At 43.6% G+C, this 14,201-nt stretch overlaps 1 protein-coding gene across 1 annotated transcript; it reads left to right on the top strand.

Annotated features, from left to right (window-relative positions):
• The first annotated feature begins 4,928 nt into the window (after positions 1 to 4,928).
• Positions 4,929 to 7,146, top strand: LOC134583401 (potassium voltage-gated channel subfamily A member 5-like). Its single transcript, XM_063440300.1, has one exon. The coding sequence runs from the start codon at positions 5,316 to 5,318 to the stop codon at positions 6,864 to 6,866; it is 1,551 nt and encodes a 516-aa protein (XP_063296370.1). The 5' UTR covers positions 4,929 to 5,315; the 3' UTR covers positions 6,867 to 7,146.
• The last annotated feature ends 7,055 nt before the right edge of the window (positions 7,147 to 14,201 follow it).

The following is a 14,201-nucleotide window of genomic DNA, read 5'->3' on the forward strand; positions in this document are numbered from 1 at the left end:
TACATTCATACATGCACTACTAAACACACTAACACACACTGCATCCACTACACTAACACACACACACTGCATCCACTACACTAACACACACACACTGCATCCACTACACTAACACACACACTGCATCCACTGCACTAACACACACTGCATCCACTACACTAACACACACACTGCATCCACTACACTAACACACACACTGCATCCACTGCACTAACACACACACTGCATCCACTGCACTAACACACACACACTGCATCCACTGCACTAAAACACACTGCATCCACTGCACTAACACACACTGCATCCACTACACTAACACACACACACTGCATCCACTGCACTAACACACACACTGCATCCACTGCACTAACACATACTGCATCCACTACACTAACACACACACTGCATCCACTACACTAACACACACACTGCATCCACTGCACTAACACACACACTGCATCCACTGCACTAACACACACACTGCATCCACTGCACTAACACACACACTGCATCCACTGCACTAACACACACTGCATCCACTACACTAACACACACACACTGCATCCACTACACTAACACACACACTGCATCCACTGCACTAACACACACTGCATCCACTGCACTAACACACACTGCATCCACTACACTAACACACACACACTGCATCCACTACACTAACACACACACTGCATCCACTGCACTAACACACACACAGCATCCACTACACAAACATCCTGTATTCACAGTACACGCACTACATCCACCACACATTTAACATTAAACCACATTCTGCATTCACTATACAGAGACACTGCGTCTAAAACATACACTACATCCACTAAACACATTGCATCTAGTACACACAAAAACTACATCCACTACACAAACACACTACATCCACTACACACACTGCATCTGCTACACAAACACACACTCTGCATTCACTGCACAAACAGTATCTAATACACACAAACACTACATCCATTACACACATTCTAATTCACTTCCACTATACACACCACATTCAGTCCTGCATCATTGTCTGCGGACTAGGTAAGAGTCCTGTGGGCGGGCCTGGGGGGATGGGGCGGGGGGGCCCAGACCTTGTGCTTTGTCAGGGGCCCCAAAATTTCTGGTGGCAGCCCTGCCGGTGAGGGAGATCTTTTAAAGCAAAGCCGGCGATCGAATAGCGCCGGCTCTGCATGAGCCGACATGGGAGAGATCTCCCCTGCCGGTCTCAATCCATAGGCGTGCCGCGGGGATTAGGGTGTGCCCAGGCACACCCCATGCGCACACCTATGGTGCTATCCCAGCTCCTCCGGTGTCTGTGTGTGAGTCTGGACAGGAAGTGGAAGGGATCACTTCCCATCTGCTGACTAATAGCCTCTCATTTAGGAAATGCATTGCAGGAGGAGCAGGGACAGCACTAAATTATACATGACTGCTGATCCATCTCCATCTCCCACCGTTATCCAATAACACAATGGACACCTTTTTAGTGAATACGGGCAACTGCCATAGCTTTATTAACCATCACATAACATTATAAATCCTGTCAGCTGTTGGGTGAGAGCCCAATAGACAAGAGCCCAGCACAGCCTTCACTAGCCATCAGCCCTGTGTGAACTGTATTCTTCCCAGGTGCCACTTTTCCATACTTTTCCCACCACCGCGATGCCACCCTACCGCGCACTATGCTCCCCGGAATCCTGCCCCCCCGCTGCCGACATTGCAACATCTATGCCAGACTGCAACCCAACGTTAAAAACATCCAAACCAATTGGTGTTAAATGAACCCCATCTCTTCTCATAACTTTAGAGTCATCACCTTCCAATACAAAGTGTCTAACTACCACCCCACCCCAGACTCCTGACAAATCGGGATATGGTCATTTTGATTTTACGCCTGCAGCACTCCAAGGCCTTAATCTCCATACCGGTCGAGGGACAATTTCCGACCAAATTAGTGTGAGGTCTCGAAAAACAGTGCAAAGCAGCGCGCTATATCATGCCTTATGGCATGAATGAGATCAACCGACCGCCATCGGCCGATGTCATTCACGCCCACATGCAGCTCTAAGGTCACTGGGCCTGAAACACAGCGACTGAGCATGGCGCATTCTGCATACAGCTGGTCCTCAACCCCCGCCAACGTACTCTAACTGATTAGTACGGGAACCCCAAATTCTGGCCACAGGCTCTATCCTCCACCCTCTTGGCAGCCCAGTATATATATATATGAATGCCCCACCATCCAAACATAACGTGGAACACCTCCTACAAAACAAACAACACGGTTAGAACATCCAAATATCCATACAGCACATTACAGCAAATGCGGGCGCACATAGAGCTGAAAACGCCCTAATTCCCAATGCCCTAGCCATTTTAACTCTATGGTCGGAAGTCCTAGTAGACTGGCCTGTGTATCTGCACCTATCTTAAACGAATGTGATGTATATTGCCTGGGGTCACCACCTGTCCCGACAATACACTTTCAAAGGATACTGGGTCAAGGGCAAGCCATTCCGATGAACTTACAGCGAACCTTCCCTGCCTCCGTGGACCAACAGATATTCTCGTAGCAACCGATCTTGACAGAATGGCCCTCCTGTAAAGCCAATACGAACCTGAGCACCCCTACCTGCCTGATCTGTCTTGTAAGGGCGGATACCCAACAGCACCCTTTGTGTGGATAACGAGACACCCAAGAGAAGCGATGCAGCTGGAGCATTGGCCCTCGGCGCTACCAGTTCCCCTATGCGAAGGGGCACAGTGAACGTCACCTGAAACAATAACACTTAGTAATCTGAAATGCAAACCTGTGGCAAGAACTCTAGCATCTGATTCAGGAGAGCCCCCAAGATCCACCCAGCCTAGAAAACGGAACAGAAAAGAGAGAGCAGACAACGATCGCTCAGCCACCGCCGCAGATTTACCTTCGGCACACAAAGATTCCAAGAATGCAAGGGTCATCGACAATTTATGCCTGAAATGTTTAAATAGTACATTTATTTGTATTTTTCTTTTCTATCATCGGGAGGTTTTTGTTTGTTTTTAGGAGCACGGGGTGCCTACCTGCATCTGACGTGTAAATCAGGCCCTGCAATATGCAGCATTCATGTGCTGCAGTAGGGTTAATAATTATTCAAACAAGGAGGAATTTTGCAGGAACTGCCATTTTTAGTTAACTGGATTACCTCCTGTAACATGATTCTCACACAGAGGTCAAGAGTGCTTTTTACCCCTTGGCTGATTTCCAGGCATAACTCACTACTTCCAGTGTATGTTTGTTCTTTTCCAACATAGTGCTAAGTTTGGGTGATATCAGGAAAAAAAAAAAAAGTTTACAAAGATGTGCTCTCCCAGACCCCAATATTAAAGTAACAATACATGCAGTGGTTTTAGTTGCAGCATTGCTCTGCCCCCTCCCAAATTAATTTGTGAAGTTTTAAAATTTACTTGTGTCCCCTGCCACAGGATAGCTGGATGTCTTCACTGAAACCTGGTCGATTCATGACTGCGCCGCACTGACGCTCTCAGCCAATGAGCATGGTTCTGCATGGCTCTGCTTCATTCAGTAGAGCTAAAAGAATTCTCCTGCAAGGAGAATCCAGATGAAAGGGCTGCAGGCAAGGAGCTAGTGAAACCCAGGTAAGTTGTCAAACTGTTCTATAATGGTTTGATAGATTAATTGTCGGACTGCTCCAGAGTCCTCCTGTCACCATAACCACTGCAGCAGGCTGTAGTAGTTATGGTCATTGGAGTATTCCTTTTAACCAGCGAGAGTCTGTCAAATCGCCTTTACACATAGGATGTAGGGAGTTCTAAACCAGGTAGATATGCAGCATAATAACCTTATCCTGTCCCCTTTCCCAATCCCTAATAATATGTAGCGGTTGTGATGACCCAAATGTAGTAAGGTGGGGGGAATAAAATATGTTATAGGGGCCTGGCAATAAAGTCTCTTCCCCTTCTCCCTCCCTTTTTCACCTGGGACCACCGTGGTGTTTGACAGACAGCTATTGGAAGTTTACGATTATTATGTTGGATAGACTCACCTACTGTGATCTTTCTAAGTAAACGATGTTAACCCTTTCATACCAGATTTATAGAAATAGTACTGAAGAAAATAGGCTAAGTGCACAGGGGGAGTGAGGAAGAGTAGAAGAGAATAATGAGGAATCAAATGTGGATATGTATTAGTGCTAATGAAGAATACATTAGTGTTATAAACAAATAGAGTGGGGGGTGGGGGGACAAAAAAGGGGAGTGTGTAAGACAATTACAATGGAGGACGTAAATGCAGAGGAGGGTAAATTTTATTAAAATACATTTAGTGGATAGAGCAAGCAAAGGATATTCGGGGAAAGAAGACAGGGGGTGCCTGCAGACAGGAAAGAGGAGATATGATGAAAAGTAAGCGTGTATGCCTAGAGGGGAAGGGATGAAGGGAAGCAAGGGATAAAAAGGAATGCATTGGGAGAGATAGATGAACAGAGGGATGTAATAATGCATAGAGACTGAGAGCCATGCAGGGGGGGTGGGGGGTGGGGGGGGGGAACTATGCAGACTGAAATGGTGCTCATATCACAAAGAGCTTCAGAAAGGGAAAAGAGATACTGACTTACAGAAAAGAGTGACACAGACTGAGTACAGGTACAGAAGGGATGGGATAGAAAGGTGCATTTCAGAGAGATGTACAGAGGAGGTGGAATTCACATGAAGTAGAATCCTGATAATGGTACAGAAAGGTATATAGACGCAGTCAGCCTGCACAGAGGAGAGAGGTGAACAGATTGCAAAGATCTGCTATTTGTGTGTATCTAGGATGGGGAGAGAAGGCATCCTTGACGTCAGGAATAATGATTGCTCTCATCCGGGTCCCCTCTCCTGGTGTTGTTTGGTCTCACAGACAGACAGGGGCTGGCTCTGCTCTGCTGATACTTTCTGACTTGCTCTTCGCATAGATAGCTTTATTAATCCCAGAGCCAGTCCTGCATTGCTCCCCCCTCTCTGTGCCTGGGATCTGGGACATGCTGCACAATGAATGGGAAAAACAGCAGCCGCAGCTTTAGCTGGCTAAGAGGGAGGATGGGGGCACTGCCATGGCACTCAGCACAACCAGCAGGAGGGATCTGCCTCAAATCCCCAGGGCACCATCTTGGCTGAACGATTGCAGCCAAGGGAGAGGAGGGGAAGACAGTGGGGGAAGCTGCCAGCAGCGACCACAGCAACAGCAGCAATATCTGCCACTAGGGACCAGCTGAGAAGGAGGAGGTGGAGGTGTGGGCGACTGCTTGCACAGCAGCGACATGATCATGAGCCATCCTAATAGTAACATCAAGGACTGTGACATCCAGCTGGATGAAGAGGACCTCCATGCCCACCCTCACCATCACCCAGAGGAAGACGAGGAGTCCCATCACCACTGTGACATGGGCACATTGGACCATGACCGCAACCACAGGGTCATCATCAACATTGCTGGCCTGAGGTTTGAGACACAGCTGTCTACTCTCAACCAGTTCCCAGATACTTTGCTAGGAGACCCGGAAAAAAGAATGAGGTTTTTTGACCCCCTGCGGAATGAATATTTTTTTGATCGTAACAGACCTAGTTTTGATGGCATCCTTTACTTCTACCAGTCTGGTGGTAAGATCAGACGGCCAGTAAATGTCTCCATCGACGTCTTTGCGGATGAGATCCGTTTCTATGAGTTGGGGGAGGAGGCCATGGAGAGGTTTAGGGAAGATGAGGGGTTCCTGAAGGAGGATGAAAAACCTCTTCCCAAGAATGAGTTTCAACGCCAGGTTTGGCTGATCTTTGAGTATCCAGAGAGCTCTAGCTCTGCCCGAGGTATTGCCATAGTCTCTGTGCTTGTTATCCTCATCTCTATAATCACCTTCTGTCTGGAGACCCTGCCAGAATTCAGGGATGAAAATGAGTTGCCTCCACCGCTGTCCAGGGTGCTGAATGATACCCAGCCCCCTCCTCCTCCTCTTAGCGGCCTCACAGACCCCTTCTTTATAATTGAGACTACCTGTGTCATCTGGTTCACATTTGAACTCCTGGTCAGGTTCTTCGCCTGCCCCAGCAAGTCTCATTTCTCTAAAAACATAATGAACATCATTGACATTGTGGCTATAATCCCTTATTTTATCACTCTAGGGACAGAATTGGCAGAACAGCAGACCAATAATGGGCAACAGGCCATGTCTCTGGCCATCCTGAGGGTAATCCGACTGGTGCGGGTCTTCAGGATTTTTAAACTGTCCAGGCACTCTAAGGGTCTCCAGATACTTGGACAGACTCTGAAAGCCAGTATGAGGGAGCTCGGCCTCTTAATCTTCTTCCTTTTTATTGGTGTCATCCTCTTTTCCAGTGCAGTGTACTTTGCAGAAGCCGATGACCCAGATTCCCATTTTTCAAGCATCCCTGATGCCTTTTGGTGGGCTGTGGTCACTATGACAACTGTAGGCTATGGGGACATGAGGCCAGTAACCGTTGGAGGTAAAATCGTAGGGTCTTTGTGTGCCATAGCCGGAGTGCTGACTATTGCATTGCCAGTACCTGTCATTGTGTCCAACTTTAATTATTTCTACCATCGAGAAACCGACCATGATGAACAGGTGATCCTGAAAGGAGAGCCAGACAGTGGACAGGGGAGCTGTGTGGAGGACCTTAAAGGAAGTCCCAGCAAATCCTCTCTCACCAAGTCTGGGGTACACTTAGAGAACCTAGAAGGCATGAACAATGGAGGTGGCACCTTAGAAAAATCCAACATTAAAGCAAAGAGCAACATGGATCTTAAGAAGTCTCTGTATGCTCTGTGTTTGGACACCAGCAGGGAAACAGATCTGTAGGAGCTAACAACATAAATCAGATAAGAACTATCAAAGGAACCCCGACCGTTCAGCCTCTGAGCAGTGCTTTCTGCCTGAGATCATCTCGTTACTAATCCTTACAGTATTTCAAGTCATGCGTATATATTTTATAACTAGTAACTGTGACGTGTCTTGGAGTGAAACTTTACCCCACTCCTCCATTTGAAATAAAAGATAATATATTTTTTAAAGTTCAGCATAAATGTAGCTAAGAACAGGGACCAAAATATACCCGATTTAATGTTTGTACAATGAGCTTTCAAACCATCATTCCAGTCTCGAAATATATAGTTGATAGTAAAAACAGTAAATATAATTTTGTACTCTATTTTAATATATATATGTCAAATACTTAAACATCAAGACAAAATCTTTTATGTAAAGTAAGATGAATTTCTCAGATCTTTAATATTAAATTGTGACCACGTTTACAGTAAATTTAGTTATGTGCTGTGGAACAAGTGCTTCTGCGTCTATAAGGAAGCATTTTTATTTTGTATGTTTATATATGTGAGCCTTAATTTATTAATCCATGTAAATAGATTTATCTACAGAATATTTTATTAAAATGTTGTGTTACCATCGGGACTGAGCGCTCCTGTCTGAGAATCAGAATTTAATATTTTTTCTCTCAGCCTCTCTTGTCTCTGCTTAATATTTTAAGCAGTTTACAGTACATTCCATTAGTGGCCAGTGACCAAAGTTTTTTTTTGTTTTTTTTTAAAAGGACCATACTCAGCAATTTTTGAAACCATCCTTATGTACCATCGCTGGTTCTATTTTTTTTTTATTGTGTAAGGTGAATTGCCTTTAACATTCCATTTCTAGTCTGACAGATTTATGGTTGATATAAAAACATCACAATAGATTCTTCATTTTCCTATTTTTTTCCCCCCTCACGTTAACTTTTCCAGTTTTTCTTCATAAGTTCAGCTCTGTATGAACACAAAAGATTTCACCTGGATTTAAAGGAAATATAAAGAATGAAACACTGCTACAGTGATATAGTTGATTTACCATAACAATGGAATACTAATTTTGTCTACAATTCCAAGAAGAATCATCTAAAATGATGCATTTTCCTATTAAACAGAAAATGGAAGCCAAGTGTATACAAAAAGATTGGAAGGAGGAGGAGCTCACTGCCATTGCAAAAGGTTTGTATTGTTAATTTACTTATAACACTTGTTCAGTAGGATGAGCTGATGTCTCCTTTAAGGGGAGGAGGATATGTGTATTCGAAAAGGCTTCTGTTAAAGTGACACTGTAGTCACCAAAACAACTTTAGCTTAACTAAGCATTTTGGGTGTATAGATCATGCCCCTGCAGTCTTACTGCTCAATCCTCTGCCATTTAGGAGTTAAACCACGTTTGGTTCTGTCCATGCAGCCCTATCCACACCTGCCATGGCTGTAACTGACATAGCCTGCATAAAAACAAAATGGTTTCATTTTCAATCAGATGTAACTTACTTTAAATTATTGCCTGCTCTGTAAATTGAACTTTAATCACTTTAATCAGGGTTTAGCAAGCTATTAATAGAGTGGGAGATAATACATTCTAAATGAAATTAGTGTGCAATAAAGGAAGTGTAAACATTAGACGACTCTTGACAGGAAGTGTTTAGTAAGGCTGCGTGCATCATTTGCAGGGAGATGTAGCTAGGGCTGTATAAACAAAGTGATTTAACTTCTAAATGGCAGATAATTGAGCAATGAGGCTGCAGGGGCATGATCTACGCACCAAAATTGCTTCATTAAACAAAAGTTGTTTTGGTGTCCTTTTAAAATCAATGCTGCCCAGTATACGTTTTACAAATGTCATCCTTTTAAAAGGGAAACCATTTTATCTTACCCTGCAGAAAAGCCTGCATGTATAACATGTGTATAAGATGTTGGTTATCTTAAACAGTGTGGAAACAGCAATTTAGGTAATTTCATTGTGCACAACAATCCATTGTGTATCAGTTGCTTTGTGTTTTTCTATTTGTGTTTTTTGTTTAGATTGTTTTATATGCCACAATGAAGATACAATTTTACAAATGATCTTACATGTGCAATTTATTTCACTGCATGAACTGTCAGCCTGCTATGTTGATAAAGAGTCTCCAATTGTACATCAAGCTTATACCTTCTATATAGTTAATAGTGCGACAGAGAAGTTAATTCTGTAGACAATAAGCTTTGGGTTTTTTTTGTTTGTTTTATTGGCGATGTAGTGCTGCTTAGTTTAAAGAAAACATGGCTGGTCAAAGAAAATGATTCATAGTGTAGTAGGGACATAGGACAGAAAAACTATGTGATTATCATTTTAATTCCCCTCTAAATCAGCCATGCTTTTAGTTTGACTACTCTGACCTTAAAATTGGAATTCACTTTAAATTCTCAGTTTAGTAAATAGCCACAAATTTGCTCACAGACAAGAGGGCAAGAAACAGTCAACCGCCTACAAGAGGCACAGTGTTAATGAATAAGCTGTATATACTATACTCCTCTCCCTACCTCGTTATATTCAGTTTGTTGCTCAGAATTCGTCCTATTAAAGAGTCCCACCTATCATTCTAATATCCACAACATTCACAGGATTATTTCACATTCACGAGGTCAATATAGCTTAAAGTTAAAGAGTTTCTAAACCTGATTAAGCCACATTAAAGCCACAATCTAATAACACCTAATGTGTCTGATTTTGAAATTGAGCCCACGGGGATGAAAGCCTGATTAGCTGTTCACTTTTTCCTGTTTCCCTTTGGTCTGCCATTAGCCTTATATCTACTAGCATATAGACTTATCGCATACCTTAAGCTGGTGGAACGGGGCATTAATTATTAGAGAGTAAGAGATGAGAAAGGCTTGATTTGAAATCAGACAGAGACAGAGAGGGGTATTTAGTGTCTGTTTAAACAATTATACTCTTTATTGGAGAAAAAAATGGATAGGATACAAATAGAACAGAGAATAATAAAAAACAAAGAGGAGGAGGCAAGAACGAGAGTCTCCCTCGGGATAAACTGTTGGAGTCCCTGGAGAAAAATGCAGAGTATATTTTCATAATCTTTACTGGCGATAACCACAAGCACTGGAAAAAAATAGGTTTCTTTCAAATGCTACTGTAATTGTTTTTAAACTTTTTTGTTAAAAAGCGCACTATTAAGCAGAGTGTCTGAGTTTTTGTAATGTGGATAGGAATTTGTTCGAGAATTACCGCTCTAAAACAGCTGCTTCTAAACACCTTCCAAAATAAAAATCAAGCCGCATATGGTGTAAGAAGATTTATTTATCAAACATCTCTTACCAACTGGCTCTGAAATCTTGATGCACACAGTATCCATGTAGCCATTTCAAACAAAAATATAATTCAGACGTTAGAGAAACGTGTCTCCTCTGTTACAGTAGGAGAACTCCCCTGGGCTCCCAACAGCCCCACGTATGGCGGGGCAGTCCCTATATTGGGGTTCTTTCCCAACATCCAATTTATTTCCCTGGTGGCACTTATCCAGGGGACATGATTAGTTGTGCTTGTACTATGCACTAGAATCATGGACAGAGCTCTTCAGCAGCACTCTATGCATAATCCTGTATGTTGGGGGTCGTCTGGGAGGCTGGCAGTCAATGTCCTTGGCAGGCCTATCCATTATGGGCATTACTAGTGACGCAAGTTGCCCACTTACCACAATTCCATACCGCCCAACCAGTGTTGGGACATATGTCTCCTCAATGCTGTAAATGCTATGGGCACAATAGGGCTGGGTTTTTGACAGACAGTATGTTTTAGGGCCTACTGTCTGACAAAAAATCCCAGACCGGTTGGGCCCATAATGAATATGTTAAAAAAAATTGCCATCCTGGCGGTTCATTTTCCCTGTACTTTTAATTCTAGCTCTTCTTATTCTCCTCCCCCCCCCCACCCCCACCCCTTTTTGGATTTTTGGTAAAACAAAACATTCTATTATATAATAGTTAATATATGGGGTTAGATATTAATTTCTACAGCCTTCACTATAATATGTAACAGTTTGTTGATCCAAGGATAAATCTGTCATTATAAAGTCAAGAAGGATTTTTCAAATATTGTGGCAAAAAAACAAAACAAAAAAACAATCCTTTTTTACCCCTTTTTTTTATTTATTTAAAGTCTTTATTTTTTTCGTGCTCAAAAAAATAAATAAAGAGAGGTAAGTAATGCCACAACAGCTATTGCCCGCTCGTCAGTCAACAGTTAGGAACAAGTATTTGGCATATCAGAACATGGCACATTTTATAGTATATTGTAGATAAAAGTGATAACAACATATCAGCTATTAGATAAGGCCTACGTGCCCTTAAGTCATGATAACCATATGGACTTTTTTATACTGGGGTCTCAAGCTGATCTGAAACAGATCTTGTCTAATGTACAACAACAAGGTTAAACGCTCTGCAGAAGTTGCATAATTTGCAATAATAATTATAAACATAAAGTAAACAGGTGTTTTGTTTTTAAATTAAATGGAGGAGGTTTGCAGCGATGAGGTCATATGGTGTTACATCTCGTATTATGTTTAGAGTACGAGAGGGAATAACGACATAATAACACTAAGCTATTGCTGTACAGTAAGTAGATATTTAAGACCTTTGCGTGGTGTCATTTTGTAGTGCATATTTGAGAAGGGCCTGCATAGCAACAGGAGCAGGTGTTAGCCAATTTAGATCTACAACATTTAAAGGACCACTATAGTGCCCTGAGGGTGCCCCCACCCGCCGGGCTGAAGTTGGAGGAAGGGGTTAAACACTCACCTTTCTCCTCCTCCTTTGGACGTCATCGGCTGAATGCACATGCGCGGCAAGAGCCGCGCGCGCATTCAGTCAGTCCATAGGAAAGCATTCTTAATGCTTTCCTATGGACACTGGTGTCTTCTCACTGTGAAAATCACAGTGAGAAGCGTGGAAGCGCCTCTAGCGGCTGTCAATGAGACGGCCACTAGAGGCTGGATTAACCCTATTGTAAACATAGCAGTTTCTCTGAAACTGCTTTGTTTCCAGCAGGTAGGGTTAACCCTAGAGGGACCTGGCACCCAGACCACTTCATTAACCCCTTAAGGACCAAACTTCTGGAATAAAAGGGAATCATGACGTGTCACACATTTCATGTGTCCTTAAGGGGTTAAGCTGAAGTGGTCTGGGTGCCTATAGTGGTCCTTTAACAACGATATGGCAATAAAAGAAAAGCACAATTCTTAATTATGTATAGGGCCATAGGTATGCACTTGAGTTTGACATACGGCTTCAGAAAGAGTCCACACTTTTTTACCCCTTTTAATTCTTCTTCTTCTTGAGCCTTTTTTCTGAATGCTGTAAAAATTCCGATATCAACGTATTTGGTAACTTATGCAAAGTCATATTTCTATCCTGTATACTGGGGAAATGGTGGTCCCATCTTCCAAGTTATTTAAAACAACAAAGAAAGATGCAGCACCTTCCTCTCCTAATTATTCCTGGACCATGTTTCACGCATCTTTGATTTTTTTTAAAAAAATTCTTTATTTTTCCTTGTGCATAGATTAACAACAAGCGTACATAGCCACGACAGCGTTTGCAAGCATTTTCATAACATTTCAAAGTGTGGCATTTTAGACAGCACATTTGTATATAACATGAAGATAACTGGCTAGTAGACATCAGTATTTTATAGTATAACATGCTAGGCTAGGTATACATATAACAATGCTATTTGCGCTTAAGATTATAGGTGTGTTGCGGTGCATTGTTGAGGAAGGGAGCTTTTATGCTTAACCCCTTAAGGACACATGACATGTGTGACATGTCATGATTCCCTTTTATTCCAGAAGTTTGGTCCTTAAGGGGTTAAGGCACTGATTGTACGTTTTTAAGTGTAGGATTAAGCCAACCATTTTACCGCAAGTGTTAAACAAGCCTAGGTTGCCACTTTAGATAGGACTAGCTAGTAAAATGATGCATGAGCGTTTGATGTAAGCAACAAGGGATGAAATGGTGGCAGCTTAAAGGTTGGTACACTATGTTTAGTAAGTATGCAGGGAGCAGTTCTTGTGTAAAGAGGCATGGTGGGAAAGTCCAGCTATAACGAGATGTGCCTGACAGACTCTGATGTACAGCCTGTGCTCATCCGATCCCTTCTGGGTGCCAAGCGCAGACCTCAAGAAGTCTTGTCGTCTGGAGTGTCAGGAGCTTGTGTTTGGCTAAGTGCCAGGCATCCGGCATGTGACGGCATATCCCGCGGTTGTGCAGGTCGGTGAGGTATTTCAAGCCTGCGGACTCCAGTCTTGGCATGTGGGGCTGGTCAGTCCCAAGGGTAGTTGTTGCTGGGAGTACCGGGGGTCTGCGGCGATGTGCAGAAGTAGGTCTCATGTGTGTCAGGCTTTGCTTGTGCTTCTGCTTGTGCTGGGGTGATGCGTGGGGCCTGATCCTCCTTCTCCATGTGTACCTCTTCCCTACGGGAGCCGCGGGTACTTTCTGTGTGCGTGGGAGGTGCCGTTTAGGTAACGGGCTACTTGACTGCGGTGTGGCATGTTGCAGTGCCCACCTTTCCAGCTTTAACCAGAATGCTGCAAGGACAGCCTCTAGCTTGGTCTGTAGCGTGGTCTCAGTGCTGAGGGAGGCAAGACGTGTCCGCCATTAGGAGTGAGTCGGCAGTTGAGTTAGTCGCTTGTCTGCAGGCCCTCACTTCTCCCTCTCCCCTGTGGAGTGTAGCTCTCCCGAGTTGGACCGTGATAACCCCCAACGGTCCCAGGGGGGGAGAAATGGGATGCCTGCCCCACCAGAGCAGTCGCTGGGTAGCCCCTGAGCGGGAGAGCGGCCGCCTCCCCCGCCCGGTGCACACAAGGCCGCATGTGGTCATACGTGTGGTTGCTCGGCTTTCAACGGGTCACCAACCCCTACAACCGGGCCCAGTAATGTCAGGCGTCGGAGTGGGCTCCAGGTGGTCCCGAAATCAGGCTTAATGGGGCTGTGTATCGCTTTTGATGCCAAGATTGTGGAGGAGCTCCTGTGAAACAGCCCCCCATCTTTGATTTTGAGAAGTTTTGCAATGCAGTTAGAATGTTTTATTCAAAACCTTGCACCTTTATTCCATCGCTTACAATTCTTCATCATTCTTACCTGATCCGGTGCTTATTCCCTTCCTTTCTCCATGACATCAGTGTTACACGTTATCCTCATACTGAACAATGGGAAGAATAAACCCATAGGAACCTCTTTTCCTTAGAAGCATAAACCAACATTCCCTTAGCAAAAAAAAAAGGTATTGAATGATTAAAGGTCTTTTATATGGCTGTAGTTTAAAGAATGGTTACCAGGG

This window comes from Pelobates fuscus, chromosome 13 (genome assembly GCF_036172605.1).
Source record: "Pelobates fuscus isolate aPelFus1 chromosome 13, aPelFus1.pri, whole genome shotgun sequence".
Lineage (NCBI taxonomy): Eukaryota > Metazoa > Chordata > Amphibia > Anura > Pelobatidae > Pelobates > Pelobates fuscus.

What these genes read in the sequence shown, in the direction of transcription:
- LOC134583401 (XM_063440300.1), top strand. Translation starts at nt 5,316, where the DNA reads ATGATCATGAGCCATCCTAATAGTAACATCAAGGACTGTGACATCCAG.